Source organism: Lithobates pipiens, unplaced genomic scaffold (assembly GCF_037356315.1).
Source record: "Lithobates pipiens isolate NorthernLeopardFrog02 unplaced genomic scaffold, aLitPip1_a1.2 Scaffold_8, whole genome shotgun sequence".
NCBI lineage: Eukaryota > Metazoa > Chordata > Amphibia > Anura > Ranidae > Lithobates > Lithobates pipiens.
Window position 1 is genome coordinate 485,339,443 of NW_027507903.1, and position 17,343 is coordinate 485,356,785.

Here is a 17,343-nt window from a genome sequence, read left to right on the forward strand (position 1 = left end):
CATTTGCTTAATTTTATTTGAGACCTCTGCCAGTCAACACAACATCTTGTTGGCATAAAACAATTTCTCTCAATCTACCAATGCTCCTATCCATCTTAGATTTCCAAGTCATTGCACTCCAAAAGACAGGGCTCCTTCTGCACATTTATGTGCTTACTCCACTAGATCGGTGAGAGTCTCCTGGGCATTTTGACATCAAACCTCCCTGTTGCCAAACTTTGTAAGGCAGCACCCTTGTCTTCTGTTCATACATTTTACAAGATATTTTGACTTGCTTGTAAATTCCATGTATTGCGGTAGCATACAGGAGAAAGGCCACCCTCCCTTCTAATCCTGTTACTTTGTATTGCTTGCTACTAAGATGAGGAATTATGGAGTGAGATAGCCTTACAGGGGAATACCATGGGGGCAAATACTTCAAAGATTTGCCAGTGTTCAATCACATGAAAGCACCAGCCTATAACCCAAAGTCTATGAATATAAAACCTATGTCCTGTAATTTACTTCAAGATATGTAATTTACAGGTAAATCAAAATTCTTTAATAAACAGATGTTGCAACTGAGGTGGAAAGTTCACTTTAAATTTCAAACTTTCTGCACAGTAAAAGATGGCTACTAGTGTTTTGGTAAAATCAGAAGTCCTTTTTGAACCCATTAACAGATTTATACTGGGCACAACCATTTTTGTGTCCTTTTTGATTTTGGTTCAAGCTGCCAGAAACACCCATAAAACGTAGGCACCTCATCCCAATTAGAAACGTAATTTATAAATGGAGGGAACAGAGGGGGGATTTAAACATTTAATTTATTTCAATACAATTTAAATAACACACATTAGTGTATTATTTAACCATCTACATAAACAGATTACATGTAATGAACATGATTACGTGTAATCTGTTTATGTAGATGGTTATATAATACACTGTGTGTTATTTTAATTGTATTGAAATAAATTCAATGTTTTTATTTTACTGTACCTACTCTTTTTCTGTATTAATTTGTATGCACGCACCGCAAAAATTCCCCCTCTGTTCCCTCCATTTATAAATTATGTTTTTGTGTCCTGTTTGGGAAGTACAGAATATCTGTATGTGTGTCTGTCTATGTCACATATTCATATATATAATCGCACACTTTTGGTTTATGAAGTGCCAGCTGAAAACTTTGTTTAACACAGAGCCCTTTTTATTATGTCTTTGTTTTTTGTATTGTCACTTCAGGGTCACCTGCCCATTTTCCAGCAGGGCTCCTTTAGCCGAGGAATGTCTAGTTTGACTTCATCACCACAGGCTCCCCTGGAGTACGACGATGAAGAGACGGACTCAGATGAGGACATCCGGGAGACATATGGCTATGGTGTTAAGGTAAAGCAGCAGTCTTCAGAAATTACTACAAAACAAATTGCCTCCTATAATGTACAAAGTCTTAGACTGGCAAGTAATTATATTGGAAAAAAAATAGCAACGGGGCTACGCACGCCCATGCACCAATGACCAATAAGAGACGAAAAAAAATCGACCTTTGTTTATTATAAAGTATATCATGAAAAGAGAGAAAAAGCAGAGTCTGTTTATACTCGATGGTGGGACAAGGTAATTCAGTGCCCAGGGCAAAGATGCCAACTGCACCCCCCTCCCGAGCAGGGGTTGGAGCTATTTGAAGCATGCGCAGTGCACCAAAACCTATGTAATGGTTACACACACACAGCCAATTATATTGCTTTGATGATGGCTTGGTTTACAGGAGTAAACCAGGTAATAGCAATAGTGGCTGCCCAAAGGTGATGTCTGAAGATTGTAAATGGAGCTCAAGAACTAGCTGAAGCTGGCCTTGGCTTCTGTCAAATGGTCCTGTTGAAAATCCTCCTTTGATCAGCGGGCTGCAGCACTGATCATTGTATTCTGATCAGTGGAGGAGTCCTGCTGTCAGAGTACAATGGAACAGAGGGGAGAGGGGGGATTCTGAATCCACCTTGTTTGTGTACATGCAGGGATCTATTTTTCTTCCATCAGGCTTAATAAAAAAAAAAACTAATAGCGTATACCCAGCTTTAGACAATGTATCAAAGAAAACATTTGTCTTTCCTGGTACTGCTGCACATGAACAGTAAAAGGTGAGCATTCACTTTACAATCTGATTGTACAATTTCTGCATCTCCCTTCAATTTACCAAGACTTTGTAATATAGGTACAAACCTAAACAATTTGTTATTCAATTAGTAGTATCCAATCAGGCAGGCCCTTGTACTACGTAGTTGGTGGTAGATCCAAAAGATATAGTACAATCAGATTGTATAGTGAATGGTAAGCCGGCCATAGATGGATTTTTTGGATCAGTTAGTGTCTGATTGAAAAAAATTGAACCGATCCCCTCATCCACAAAAGTGAGGTGGATGGAGGAATCCTCTCCACTGAGACATTGCATTGTGATAGTGGTCAGAATACATTGATTAGCGCTGCATATAAAAGGAAACATTTAGGAAAAAAAGAGAAGTTGATCATATTAGATTGACTTCTCTTTAGCAGAAATGGCCATAGATGGATTGAAACTCACCCAGTCGTTGGTAAATCAGCTGAATTTCATTCCATGTCAAGACTTGGTAGCGCTTGTGTAAAATCCCTGTTTTCTGATGTCTGGGCAGCTGGGGAAATCAGTAGGCCTCATGTACATGAGTTGTTTAGGCCCATTCAGACATATATGTCCTGTGCAGGGCTCTCTTGCACATTGTGTGCATCCCTCTGCCAGTGTTCTATTCATTTCTATTGGGACCCAAACCTGCATGTCATATTAGAATACAGAGGCTGTGTGCATGCAACCTCATGTCCCAGTAGAAATGAATGGGTGCTGGCACAGGGATGCACACAATGCTCATGCATCCCCATGCTGATAAATGACAGCCCTGCGTGAGAACTGCATGTCTGCACCTAATCTTAAAAGGTCCTTAATAAAAAAACAGAATCAGAAAGAACAGTTTTCTTCAGAGCTAGAACTGTGATATCATGCCTGAAAGAAGGTTACCTGTTAGCTGAGTAGTGGCAGCCTCAGCAGCACAGAGACATAGGAGAGAGATGCCACTCGCTTTACAGTAGGAATGGAGCGGAGGGCATCCGAGGGAAAGGACACAGCAGGTGAAGGGGTCACAACACAGAGGAGGAGACACCTCCACATTGTCCAGAGCAGGGAGGAAAAAAACGGGAGGCTGGAAGGCAGAGCTGGTGATGTTACACAGACATCAGTACACTGAAAGTAGGAGTGATAGAAATAAATGGCGAGTGGAAGGAGAAGCCGCTGTCCAAGCAAGCAGAGCAGGAAAGCTGTATGCATCTGGAATCACAGGAAAGCATTGATATGTACCGTATTTTTCGGACTATAAGGCGCACCGGATTATAAGGCGCACTAGCAACGACCGGCTGATAAAATGGATATTTCCATATATAAGGCGCATCGGACTATAAGGCGCACCGGATTATAAGGCGCACTAGCAACGACCGGCTGATAAAATGGATATTTCCATATATATATAAGGCGCATCGGACTATAAGGCGCACGGTCGATTTTGTGAGAAAATTTAGGCTTTTACGTGCGCCTTATAGTCCGAAGGTTAACGTCAAGAGACTTGATCTGTGACTCCATGCGCGCCCATCTGACAGATACTGTTAACAAAGAACTCCAGCGATGTCAACAGGTCATATATAAGGCGCACCGGATTATAAGGCGCACGGTCGTTTTTGGGAGAAAATTTAGGCTTTTACGTGCGCCTTATAGTCCGAAAAATACGGTATTCCCAACCTCATGCGCCCCGCCCACTCCACTCTACTGTCACTCAAACTTGTACAGTGCACTGTGCAGGAAGGGGACGGGTGTAGTGTTACAATCTAGAATACACGCAGGAACAAAACTGATCTCTGCCTACTCTTAGATTCGGCACTCGGCAGCACATTCTGTGCTGGGCAAGGTTACACCTAGCAGACAGCGCCATCTTCCTCCAACGAAATCATTCTGCCCAGGGCAGCTGCCCATCCTGTCCACCCCTCGTATCGGCCCTGTGTATACTTCTATGATGGAAAGCATATCAATTCTGTAGGCGAGCAGAAGGCAGAAAGATAAGCCAGTAGTGCTAATCTGCTAATCATTTTTAGCCGGTCCCTATAATATACGAGTAATAGATCGATGGTCACTATCTGCAAGGAGGCCTCCTTCTCAAGCAATTTGACTGGCCAATTACCGTGGTATGGTGTCATGCATCCAAGCCACTCGTTGGCCTTTTTTCCTTTCACTAACATGGAGCTTATATGTTTGTTTGTCCTATTATTTTGATTTGGTGCACTATTTGGTACTCTTGACAAAGCTCGTTCAGTGAGCAAACATAAAGAGTTAAGTTATTTTTGCACCTATTTTCTAACTTTATTTTGGGGTGTCACATGGGACACATGGTTTACTAGGATGGTGAATAAGCAGTTTTCTGTGTAGTATGAGAGCTCTTTTTGACAGAGACCAACAAGTGGCTTGGATGCAAGACACCAACCATCCCACGGTAATTGGCCAGTCAAATTGCCTAGTAGGTTACAAGGGAGGTATGAGAATTACCCTTTTTTGACTGAGTAGCTTTGATGCGTGCCACCATACCACAGCAATTGGCCATTCAAATTGTTTGAGAGGGGGAGGTCTCCTTGGAGATAGTGACCATTTATCTGATACCCCTATATTATAGGGACAGGCTAAATAAGATTAGCAGATTAGTACGATTGGCGCTATCCTTCTACCTTCTGCACCCTTACAGGTTTTATATGCTTTCCATCTATAAGTATACACCTACTTATTTGCTTTTGTCTTTTTATAAGCAGTTTTATATGTAGTTAAGAGAGCTATTTTTGACTGAGGCCAACTAGAAGTTTGGATGCTAAACACCATCCCACTGTAATTGGCCAGTCATATTGCCCAGTAGGTCACAATGGAGATATGCAAATGTACCCCTTCTTTTTTTTTTTTTTTTTTTTTTTTTTATACTGAGACCGAGTGGCTTGGATGCATGACACCATACCACGGTAATTGGTCAGTCAAATTGTTTGGGAGATGGAGACCTCCTAGTGACAATCTATCTGATGCTCCTAAATTATAGGGACAAGCTAAAAAAAAATAGCACTACTGGCGTGTCTTTCTGCCTTCTGCTCTCCTACAGATTTAATATGCCTTCCATCCCATAAGTATACACATACACTCATTTGCTTTTTCTTTCTTTTCGTGATATACTTTAAAACGGTATTCTGCAATAACTGGAAGGGCTCACCTTGCTTAACAAAGGATAAAGAAATTTTACAGCACAGATCTATACCATTATAGCACTTTAATTGAACATATTTGCTGTGTAGTCTGCATTTTCTTATGAGTTTATAGTGACCCTTTACAGATCTGCCTGAATTAATTCCTGTCATGTCACAATATACAGCAACAGTATCTTTTTTTTTTTTGGGAAAAAGTTAAATTTTTAGTTAGAGTTGTCTTTGAGCTCCAGTCAGTGCCGTCACCTAGGCTGGGAGAATGTCACCAGTTTGCTGCAAGTAGTCTCCTTTTCCTTAGAAATCAGACTGCTTTTTAACTTTGTAGTACATACAGTTGTGCTCAGAATTTATGCCTCTCCACCTAACCTCTTTGACGAAGACATTGAGGAAAGTGGGGTGGATGCAGAAGAGGATCCTGCAGAGGAATTTTCACTTCCTGCATTTGATGAGACATAAGCTTGGACGAAATTAATGAAAAATGGTCTGCTCCAGTAGTGGCTCCTGCCATTTCTGTTTGTAACATGCATCTCACTGTTCTGCTGAGGATGTGTGTTTCTTTAAGGATTCTGTTAAAAGATGCTTTGAAGCCTTAGTGAAATCCAATATTTGCTCTCACTGGTCCTGCCTTACAGCAAGCTATTGTGGCTCTGTACTTTTGTCAGACTGTTGTTAACTAGATTGGGCAAACAAATAAAAAACCCAATCCTGTCTTTGAGGACCCTGTTCTGCTGGAACAATTGCAGCTCATGCCTTCAGCACTGTTATTTTGTGTTGATGCCCTAGAGAATGCACTTCCCCAGGTCTCTAGGATGACACTGTTCTCTGTGTATTTGTGTAAAATTGTGTGGTGAAAGGTGTCTTACACATGACTTCAATGGTGTCTGTCTGTTGAATCCTTTGATAGATTTACCAGTGGACATTACTGGGTGTATTTTTACCCCCCAAAAAATCAGCCTATGGCTACAGCAAAGGCAGATCCATCCTTTTGTTGCAAACCTTAGACCCCTAAAATCCTGCAAGCCTACCCAGAAGCCCTCCTCACAATGAAGGAAATAAGGGGCACCCCTTCCGGGGGGGGGGGGGGGGAATACCTGTAATTTCCAACAAAATAGAATTTCTATCCCGGCCCCCTCCTCAATTCCAGTCTTCCAGCTTCACTTCAAGGACGGACAGATGTATGGGTCATCCTGATTCAAATTTAGGCACAAGGAGTGGTAATCCCAGTTCCTACAGAGTAAAGGTTCAAATGTTTTTAACCAAACCAGTCCCAAAGCCAAATGCAGGCATTCGCCCAATTTTGGACCTAAAATCCCTAAACAGATTTCTATATTTGCCCAAATTCCACATGGAGTCCATAAATTCTGTCATCGCTTCTCTCAGATCAGTAGAATTTTTGGCATCAGTGGACAAACAAGATGTCTATTCTAACCTTCCAATGTTGTGGAGGCCAACCCTTTACTTTTGTCACCCTACCACTTGGACTTCCCTCAGCACTAAAAGACTTCACAAAAATGCTTGCTCCACCCCTGGCCATGCTAACGTCTCTTGTCATCCATGTTATGGGGTACTGGGGCAACCTTCTGCTGAAAGATTCCTCAGCCAAGGGTCCAGTCTTCCAATATCCAAAAGACAATCCAGTTCCTTCAAACTTTTGGTTGGCTGATTAACTTAAAACAGTCTGCCCTCCAGCCTTCCTTTCGCTTGGAGTATTTGGGGCCGATCTTGGACATGGTCCAGGCCAAAATTTCCCTTTTTCCAAGAAAAGAGTGACTCTGAGGTCTGGCAGTTGGACATAATGGCCTACAGATTTAACAAGAACCTGAAGGGGTTTATGGCCAAGTCCAAAGATCCCCTGATCTATGCATCAGATGCTCTGATGATTCTTTCATTTCTTTTTAACTGGTGCATGCATTTCTTTGATGGTCCTTATGTCATATTGGCCCAGAAGAACTTGGTATACAGAAATGCACATATTCCTGGCAGATGAGCCTTGACCCCTTCCAAACAGACCAGACCTCTTATCACAGGGCCCTCTGTTCCACTCTGCTTCTCAATCCCTGGCTTTAACAGCATGGCTGTCTAAACTTAGGTCCTACAGGATAGAGGCATTGCCTATGGCGATAAAATCCACTCTTTTTATAGAATCTACCTTTTCCCCTGGAGCGCCTTTGGCTGGTGTGAGAGAGGTTATCTTGGCTCCCAGATATATTCTGTTCCTCACATCCTGACCTTCCTCCAGCCTGATCTGGACCAGTATCTGGCTCTTGGTACTCTAAAGAGACAGGTTCCTACCTTAACCTTTGCTTCACAATCTCATGGCAACATGTTTATACAAGGAGTTGATCCCTTTAATCACCCACTCCAGCTTCCTGTGTCTACCTGTAATTTGAATGGGGGGGACTTTCAATTATTCAAAAACCTCCTTTTGAATCAATTCAGAATATCTCATGGGGGGGTAATCTCACAAGTAAGGTGGCCTTTTTGGTGGCCATTACCTCTATCGGGCATTAGGGATGGGCTTTATGTTCGGGTCGAATATGAGTTTGACTCGAACATTGGCCGTTCGCCGAATAGCAAACAATTTTGGGTGTTTGCGGCAAATACGAAAGCCACGGAACACCCTTTAAAAGTCTATGGGAGAAATCAAGTGCTAATTTTAAAGGTTAATATGCAAGATATTGTCGTCATAAAAAGTGTTTGGGCACCCAGGTCCTGCCCCAGGGGACATGCATCAATGCAAAAGAAAAGTTTTAAAAACGGCAGATTTGTGAAACAATAAAAGTGTAATATTCCTTTAAATTTCGTACCTGGGGATGTCTATAGTATGCCTGTAAAGTGGCGCATGTTTCCCGTGTTTAGAACAGTCTGACACCGAAATTACATTTCTAAAGGAAAAAAAGTCATTTAAAACTACTCGCAGCTATAAAGAATTGTCAGTCCGGCAATACACATAAAAGTTCATTGATAAAAACGGCATGGGATTTCCCCACAGGGGAACACCGAACCAAAATTAAAAAAACAAAAAAAATGCGTGAGGGTCCCCCCAAATTCTATACCAGGCCCTTCAGGTCTGGTATGGATATGAAGGGGAACCCCGTGCCAAAATGAAAAAAAAAAAGGCGTGCGATCCCCCCAAAAATCTATACCATGCCCTTATCCAAGCACGCAACCTGGCAGGCCGCAGGAAAAGAGGGGGGGACGAGAGAGCGCCCCCCCCCCCCCGAACCGTACCAGGCCACATGCCCTCAACATTGGGAGGGTGTTTTGGGGTAGCCCCCCAAAGCACCTTGTCCCCATGTTCATGGGGAGAAGGGTCTCATCCCCGTACCGGGTGACCCTGTCCACCTCTGACAACATGGGAAAAGCCATAGGGAAGTTCACGTGCGTCAGAGGGGGAGCGGGGTCACTGGGTGGCCCCACCCTCTTTTATTTAAGAACACAGAGGAAGACTCCCACTCAGGCGGATCATGCAGAGGACGAAGCGAAGAAGAAGCCGGAGGAAGATGTCGGACGAGAAGACCGGAGGAAGAAGCAGGGGAAGAAGAACACCGAAGAATGAAGATTGAAGAAGAAATTAATAAAGGAATCGCCAAAAACCGTCTTGTCTTTTTTAACACTTTTTTTTTGTGAAATGGTACCCCCCCCCATTACCAATTCACATGGGGGGGATGGAATCTGGGGGTCCCCCTGTTAAAGGGGGCTTCCAGATTCCGATAAGCCCCCCGCCCACAGACCCCCACAACCACCGGGCAAGGGTTGTGGGGCCCTTCTTCCCAGCAAAATGGGGACAAGGTGCTTTGGGGGCTACCCCGAAGCACACTCCCAATGTTGAGGGCATGTGGCCTGGTAGGGTTCAGGAGCGGGGGGGCACTCTCTCGTCCCCCCCCCCCTCTTTTCCTGCGGCCAGGTTGCGTGCTCTGATAAGGGTCTGTTATGGTTTTTTGGGGGGACCCTACGCCTTTTTTTTAATTTTATTTATTTTGGCACCGGGTTTCCTTTAAAATCCATACCAGACCCTGGTATGGATTTTGAGGGGGGCCCCCCCTTTTTTTTTTTTTTTTTTTTGGCACAGGTATGGAATTTAGGGGGGCGCCCACGTTTTTTTTTTTTTTTTACATTTTGGTTTGGGGTTCTCCTGTGGGGAAATCCCATGCCGTTTTTATCAATGAACTTTTATGTGTATTGCCGGACCGACAATTCATTATAACCGCAAGTAGTTTTAAATTACTTTTTTCTTTAAAAATGTAATTTTGCTGTTTAACATGTTTAGAACAGTCTGACATGCGCCATTTTACAGGAATACTATAGATACCCCCCAGGTACGAAATTTAAAGGAATATTACACTTTTATTTCACTTTAAGCATTATTAAAATCGCTTCTCCCGAAAAAACATTCGTTTTTTTAACACTTTTTTTTTTTTTTGCATTGATACTTTTCCCTGGGGCAGGACCGAGGTCCCCAAACACTTTTTATTATTATTATTATTATTATTATTATTTACTTTTTTAGGACAATATTGTGCATATAAGCCTTTAAAATTAGCACTTTTGATTTTTCATGTTCGTGACCCATAGACTTTAGCGGTGTTCGCATGTTCGAACAAATTCTTTGCCTGTTCGTGTGTTCTGGTGCGAACCGAACGGGGGGGGGGGTGTTCAGCCCATCCCTATCAGGCATGTCTCTAAGATGGCAGCTCTTCTTGTAAGGAACCATTTGTTTTCTTACATGGGGTCAAGGCGGTCCTTCCTCCCCAAGGTAGTTTCTTTCTTTAACCACAATGAACATTTTGGTCCTCCCTTCCCTATGTCCTGCTCCAAAACACGCCAAGGAGATTTCACTCAACTGCCTTGATATGGTCAGAGTGGGTCTACCGAGCTGCAACAGCTTCCTTTAGCATAACGGAGTACCCTTTTTCCCTTCTTTTAAGGGACATTCTGATTCCTTCTTCACAATTGCTAGGTGGCTCAGTTGCTCATTTCCAGGGCTAATTCCTCAGTTTAATGCTTGAGGATGTCTCATAGTTTACAATTTCCTGTCCTGTATTGTACGATTAGGATAATGGAAATTAATAGTAAATTCATGGAGTACAGTACAGGACGCAGATCCCTCCCCTCTCGTCTGTTTCTCTGTTTAACCTCCACGGAGTGGATGGAGCTGTACGAGTGCCCTGAGGGCATTCCCAGTGAAGCATTTGTCACTGTCCAATCACCTGAATATAGCAACATATAACCCCTGGTCTATTACTTTGGCCTGTACTGTACTCCAAGATAATGAATTTACCGAATTTTAAGTCAAAATTCTAAATTCACTGCCCAGTCACAGGCTGGAGTAGATTCAGGACATCCTGGGCTCAGAGAAAGTGAGTTGATTGATGCTGGCGTCCACTGGCAGAAAACTGTACTTTAAGCCCAGGTTCACACTATTGTGATGCGGGAACCAGAGCGATTCTGGTGCCGGTTCCTGCATCGCATCTCTCCCACGGGCAGTTCTCTCTGCCAAATGCTGTGGGTGTCAATACAAAGTTAATTGACACCCCCAGATTGGTTCACAGATCACCGTGCAAACTGTGAATTTGAAAAGGAATCGGATCGCATGGGTCTGAACACTCATGCGATCCGATTCCAGTGCAGGAAAACGGTTCCTGCATCTTTTTTGGGCGAATTCAATGCGAGTTCAGCCATACAAACTGTATGGTTAAATTCACGTGATGTTCACATAGGTGTGAACCCAAGCTAAGGAAAGTCTTTCAACTGAAGCTGAATATTGCAAAAAAAGTTATGTTATCATATCTTAATGTGCTATTCATTTCAATCTTGTATTCTGACTGGATTCCTGTTTTAGACAAGCACAAATTAGACTTTTTTTTTTTCCCTAGGAGACTGGCAGCATCAAGTCCTCAAGCAACCTAGAACCCAACCTGTTCTGTGATGAGGAGATACCAATTAAATCAGAGGAAGTGGTCAGCCATATGTGGGCCACCCCCTCATTCTGTGCAGAACATGCATATTCTTCCGCTTCCAAGAGCTGCATACAAAGTGAGTATGGACGCCATTATTCCATAGAATGATTGCACTGCCTGGTTTATCTCAGGGATTGAAGGAGTGCTTTTCTCAGAGGTTGGATGGGATTTCCAGGGACTTGTATTTCTTTAGCCGCTAAACCAGTAATTTCCTTTTGAGGTTAGCAGTGTTGTATTTTTTTTATTTTTTTTATTTAGCGTGAACCTGATCCAGCTTAAAACAATTTAGGCAAGATGGGAACAGTTCTGAAGTGCTACACCTTGTGTTAATCAATCCCCGTGGAACTCCTCAGATCCTTATACTAGGCTGAGTGTGGGTCCTTGATTTCTACACAGATCAGGAATGTCTATAATTTTAAGAAGGTGAAGCTACAGGTAGCATATAGGTGTGCGTATTGGGGACAACGCAGAGACCAATGAGAACAGTAGGAAGTGCTTATATGCACTTGTCTGCTGGAAAGTTAAATACAAAAACCATTGTAAAGATAGTTACCAAACCGCTGGCAAACTGCCACTGCAGCAGCGATTTGCGGGCAGTTTTAACCCTTTTTCGGCCGCTAGCGGGGGTTAAAACCTCCCGCTAGTAGCCGAATAGCGCCGCTAAAATGACGGTAAAGCAGTGCTAAAAATAGCACTGCTTTACCGCTGCCGCCCCAGTGTCAAAGTAGCCTAACTTCAGGTTTCATTTTACTTTAAATAGTTTGTAACAGAGCGAATTCCATTACAAAGAAAGGCAGCTGCTGTCAGCACAGTATAAACTGTATGTAGCATCAGCTGTATACAGTACGCAGCTCTGTGGTTCCCGACCGCAGTAAAAGAACTTCCCATCCTATTTCAGCAACAAAGTCAAGTTGGGCTAAGGGCTGCTCAGTCATTCACAGGAATCTTTGTATTGTAACAATTAATACAAGGCTTCCTCTGATTAGCTGAGGTGGAGAGGCAGGTGGATGACATTATAAACTTTACCTCAGTGAATCAGAGAAAGCCTTGTATTCATTCATAAAAATATAAGACTTTCTGTGAATGTGAATGGATAGTGCAGCCTCAGTTATGTTCTTAGAGCAGGACGGTTAGTCCCCATACAGCGCTGTATACTTTATGTAGCTCATGCTATATACAGCTTATACAGTACTGATAGCAGGAGCTTTTCTTGGCTATGGAAATAGTTATGGAAACAAATAATTAAAAATTTAAGTTTAAGTTATAGTTGAGCTTTAACATTCAAATAATTTCCTATGACGCTAACCCTGTTACTAGAATTTTCCTCTTTAAAGCGGACCTCCACCCTGAAGTGGAAGTTACGCTCATCTGATCCCTCCCCCCCTCCGGTGCCACAATTGGCACCTTTCAGGGGGGAGGGGGGGTGCAGATACCTGGATAATCCAGGTATCTGCACCCACTTCCGGGACAAGCTAGCCGCAGGAAAGGAAACCTAACCCTTCTTAAAGGTACAGGTGCACACTGAGTACCCAGCAAATCGCACAATGGCTGCGAAGGTGTCAGTTTGCGTTTTGCATGTAGACTGCCCTAGGTAATACCCATACATGATAATGAGCCTCCGTGATTAAAAGAACTGAAATCCGATGTATAAAATGGGCATACCATGGACAGTAAGGCCTCATGCACACAGGATGTTTTGCAAACTCTCCTATAAGCCTTTTCTCCTGGAAGCAGAGATTTGGCAGAAAAAACGCCTGATGCTCGTAAAAGTGTTTAGGCTCATTTATAGGCATCAAGCGCTTGAGCAATAATTTATTCATTTAATTGACCAGAATAATCATTTATTCTGCCCACTACAATTAATTAACGTTCATGCACTTTATTTGATTTTATTGAGTTTCAAGTTTTTGACAATAGAAAATAAAGTTTATTCTGACCAGTGATAGCTATAGAAGACACTGCAGAGCAGGGCAATGGATGAGTACATGGTACAACAGACATATCAGGAATATGAAATGTTGAGGTCACGTACTATTTAAGGTAGCTGTAGCCAAAAACGTGTGTTTTTTTTTTTTTTTTAAATGGTTAAGTGTGGAAGGCTTAAACCTGGGTACACACTGTAAGTTTTTTTCCGTTCAGCCCAGTGGATTGGACGAAAAAAAGAAAAACTTAGATTGCTGGACTAATGTTGGTGTGGTGATCTCCTCTGCTTAACTATTGTATTCTGGTGGGGACTGACCCCCTCCCCCCAATTTTCTTCCAATTTAAGTTTTAATTTTAGTGGAGAGTCACTGTGTAAGAAAGTGATTTCTACTCTGGAGAGATCTTCTCTTGTTTTTTGTTGTCTCTAGGCCAGGAAACGGCGTAATCTCAACAGCACAAATTAAAATGGATTTTAAAAACGCCATGGTCTATTGAATGCAAATACCTTTTTGGCTTTAGAGATAGTTTAAACATATGACATCAGGATAATCTTCTTTTTTAAAAGCTTCAGGAACCCCTCGGAAGCAGCCTCGGAAGACCCCTCTCGTGCCCCGTAGCCTGGAGCCCCCTGTTTTAGAGCTATCTCCTGGAGCTAAATGCCAGCTGGACGAACTCATGATGTTTGGGGACCTTCTGGAGGTGTCTCTGGATGAGACGCAACATATATGGCGTATTTTGCAAGCCACACATCCTCCATCAGAGGAGAGGTTCCTGCACGTTATGGAGGTACTGGATATTCAGCAAAACTATTCAGAATTTGGTCATTTTTGACAAATGATTTGCATTTGTTTTTCTTTGTTTATAACATTTTAAAGGGTCAATTCAGTTGGGTCCAAAATTGTTTGAAAACACTGAGAATTACCAGATTTGTTTATGTTAGATGGATTTTTGAGGATTTTTTGCATTGGGGCGTTTTCCCTTCACTTCTTGTCCCATATCCAAAATATGAAGTAAGAGGAAATACTCCAAAAGTGAGGGCATCCTGGGGTGTAACCAGAACTAGTGTTCCCATTGGAAAATGTCCCCTGTATGTATTCCTGTTCTAGTGTCAACCAAAATTTGGGATTTTCTTTTAATTTCACTTTCTTTGATAACTGTAAAGGGGACAAATAAAGAGGGGGGGGATCTCCTAAGCAGAAGCACAGACAGCGATTAAAAACCTGACGGGTTCAAATCCCTCACCACTCTACCCAGAACTAAAAAAAATAAAGTTTTGTCTTTAGTTATAGCTTAAGTACAGCACTGTCTGACATCCTCTGGTCAAATCATTTCTTGTGGAAACGTTTAATTCTAAGTTCAGTGTTTCTACAGGTTAAAAAGTCCCAACTTTGCCCATCAAGTCTTCCTATAGACAAGTGTTGTTTAGAAGAATGCTTCTCTAGTATGAGATAACAGGCCATAGTCCCATCTATCCACATTCTCTGTTCAGCATGGCTGTAAAGGAAACTTTCCTGAATAGCACTGATAGCTTGGATGATTGGTTTATCTTGTCACTTTGAGTTGTTTTGAATACCCATTTTGTCTTCCTACAGGATGACAGCCTGGATGAGAAACCTGTGAAGGTAAAGAAAGAGTCATCGGAGAAGAAACGAAAGAGGAAATTGGAGAGGGCAGAGCAGTTCTTAACTGAGGGTAAACAGAGGTCGAAGGAACTGAAGAAACTTGACAAGACAAAAAAGAAAAAACTCAAGCTGGGTCATGACAAGGCCAAGGAGCTCACCAAACTTGCCAAGCGGCTTGCCAAAGAGGAGGAGCGAAAGAGGAAGAAAGAGAAGGCAGCGGCGGCAAAAGCCGAGCTTAACAAGGAGATCACCGAGAAGAAGAGGGAAAAAAAGGTCCTGGACATTCCCTCGAAGTACGACTGGTCCGGAGCGGAAGATTCGGATGACGAGAACGCCATATGTGCTGCGCAGAACTGCCAGCGCCCATGCAAGGACAAGGTGAGGGAGGTGCACAGGTGGATGGGCGCGTGGAGTTTTCAGAATAGCTTGCTCACATTAGTTGATACTGTCTGTGCATGACCACGTGTCCTTCCTGTGCTTAATATTTGTTTTAAAGGTATTTTCTACATTTTACAGGACCTCTAGCACAGTAGAGCACTACAGTGGCTTTGCTATGTACAGACGCCCTCTTATTTAGCTGTACAGTTTGTTTCTGTGTACCTACTGAACCTTTCCTTAGGACAGTGCCATTGTTAATGTTAAGGCCACATGCAGGTTAGGGACCACTCTAGAACCCCTTCCCACATTTAAAGCTGTAATCCAGGTTCATTTTTTTCTAAGGTCCACCATTTCTGCAGTGCTCACCACCTCTCTGGCACTGTTTACCCAGAAATTATTCACCAAAAAAAAAATGTCTATTTTTTTGGGATGACTGACACCCAGCGGATTTACTGTGAGTGCAAGGTATCATGGACCCACTCCCTGAGAAGGCATCATCATATCAGTGCCACTCTCTGCATCATTCACGGCCAGCCACCACCAAAGTAAATATGAAGAGTGGACCCAGCACTTGACTGTCTTCAACACATCTGGAAAAGTATAAAATAAATAAAAGTTGGGGAAGGAAGGGGGTGGAGTTGGGCTTTAAAGTGTATGTCCAGCCAACACCTCTTATCTTAATTGCACTTCTGCTCCATCATATTGGGCAAAAATGTTCACACGATGCTTTCTGCACTTCCTGCTGCCTTCTGCTAAAGAGACCCAGCAAGACAACTGTTTCACCAAATGGGAGTGGGTGTAAATATGCAACAGGGACATCAGTAAAAATCAGAGAGGTATTCTAGCCTTCTCCTAGTCTGCTAAACAAAAACATTTTATCTAAATCTGTTTTTTTTTTTCTTGTGGTAAATTTTCTCTTACGCCCTCTCTGGTAAAATTGTTGCCACTGGGGACAGTTGGACCCCTTTCACACTGAGGCTCTTTACACAAGCTATAGCACTAAAAATAGTGCCTGTAAAGCACCACTCCTTTCACTGGAGCGGTGTGCTGGTAGGATGCTCAAAGTCCTGCAAGCAGCATCTTTGAGGCCCTGTAGGAGCGGTGTATACAGCACCCTGATTTTTGCTCTTCTGCAAAAATCGCTAATCATTTCACCAGGTACTTAAGCCCCTTTCACAATGAGACCCAGCAAGACAACTGTTACACCAAATGGGAGTGGGTGTAAATATGCAACAGGGACATCAATAAAAATCGGATAGGTATTCTAGCCTTTTTCTACTCTGGTAAACAAAAGCATTTTTATCTAAATCTGTATTTTTTCTTGTGGTGGATTTTCTCTTATGCCCTCTCTGGTAAAATTGTTGCCACTGGGGACAGTTAGACCCCTTTCACACTGAGGTGCTTTACAGGCGCTATAGCGCTAAAAATAGTGCCTGCAAATGCGCCTCTCCTTTCACTCCAATGTGAAAGCCAGAGAGATTATGGACAATAGAAGCTTTAACCCCTCCCACCTGCTCAGTTTTGCTGTGTGTCTGCTTCCTTTTCTGCAAATTTTTTTTTGCTTTCTATTATGAACAGCTACTGGAAGATTAAAGTATGATCCTGAATATTCTGGTCTCTCCATTTAGCCAAGGAGCTCCATTGTGTATACTGTTCTCTCCATGATGGTCCTGCAGTCAGTGGATAAATCCCATCTGTGCTACAGTTAACACAAGACTCATCTTTAAGGATAGGCCATCCAATCCTTTCACATTCTATCCAAAAAAAAAAAAAGCTTTAGCTGGACATCCACTACAAGTTTCGAAGAACCTCAATATACATACCTTAATTCCAGTAGTACCATGTACTGTTTCAGTCCTTTTTTTTTTTTTTTTTTTTGAAAAGGGGAGATCTTTTTATGGAGCAGTGAACAATCCTCATCTCTTCCAAGCATGTAACGGGGAAACATACAAATACAAGGCTAGGTAGAAACTAGTGAGACCCCACAGCACCTTGAAAATCACTGCTGTGGGGACCTCTAATGTATGTTAACTGGAGTTCATAGATTACATCAGCATATAACATAATACTGCTAGAGCGTTTTAGCAATACAAATGCAGGAGGTTCACCGTCCAGTTAACCCCTTAATGAGGCAGATGGCATTATAAAAGATTGTGGACTTGGGAGTCTAGCATTGT

At 42.6% G+C, this 17,343-nt stretch overlaps 1 protein-coding gene across 6 annotated transcripts in view; it reads left to right on the forward strand.

Annotated features, from left to right (window-relative positions):
- Positions 1 to 17,343, forward strand: part of KDM5A (lysine demethylase 5A) — an 86,632-nt gene that overhangs the window by 66,497 nt on the left and 2,792 nt on the right. For 4 of the 6 annotated variants that reach the window (XM_077468948.1, XM_077468949.1, XM_077468953.1 and 1 more), the window contains 4 exons: positions 1,225 to 1,368; positions 11,160 to 11,319; positions 13,732 to 13,952; positions 14,759 to 15,166. In XM_077468948.1, the coding sequence (XP_077325074.1) occupies positions 1,225 to 1,368; positions 11,160 to 11,319; positions 13,732 to 13,952; positions 14,759 to 15,166 (933 nt within the window). The remainder of the gene's footprint in view (positions 1 to 1,224; positions 1,369 to 11,159; positions 11,320 to 13,731; positions 13,953 to 14,758; positions 15,167 to 17,343) is intronic. The other 2 variants (XM_077468951.1, XM_077468950.1) reach the window with 2 other exon arrangements.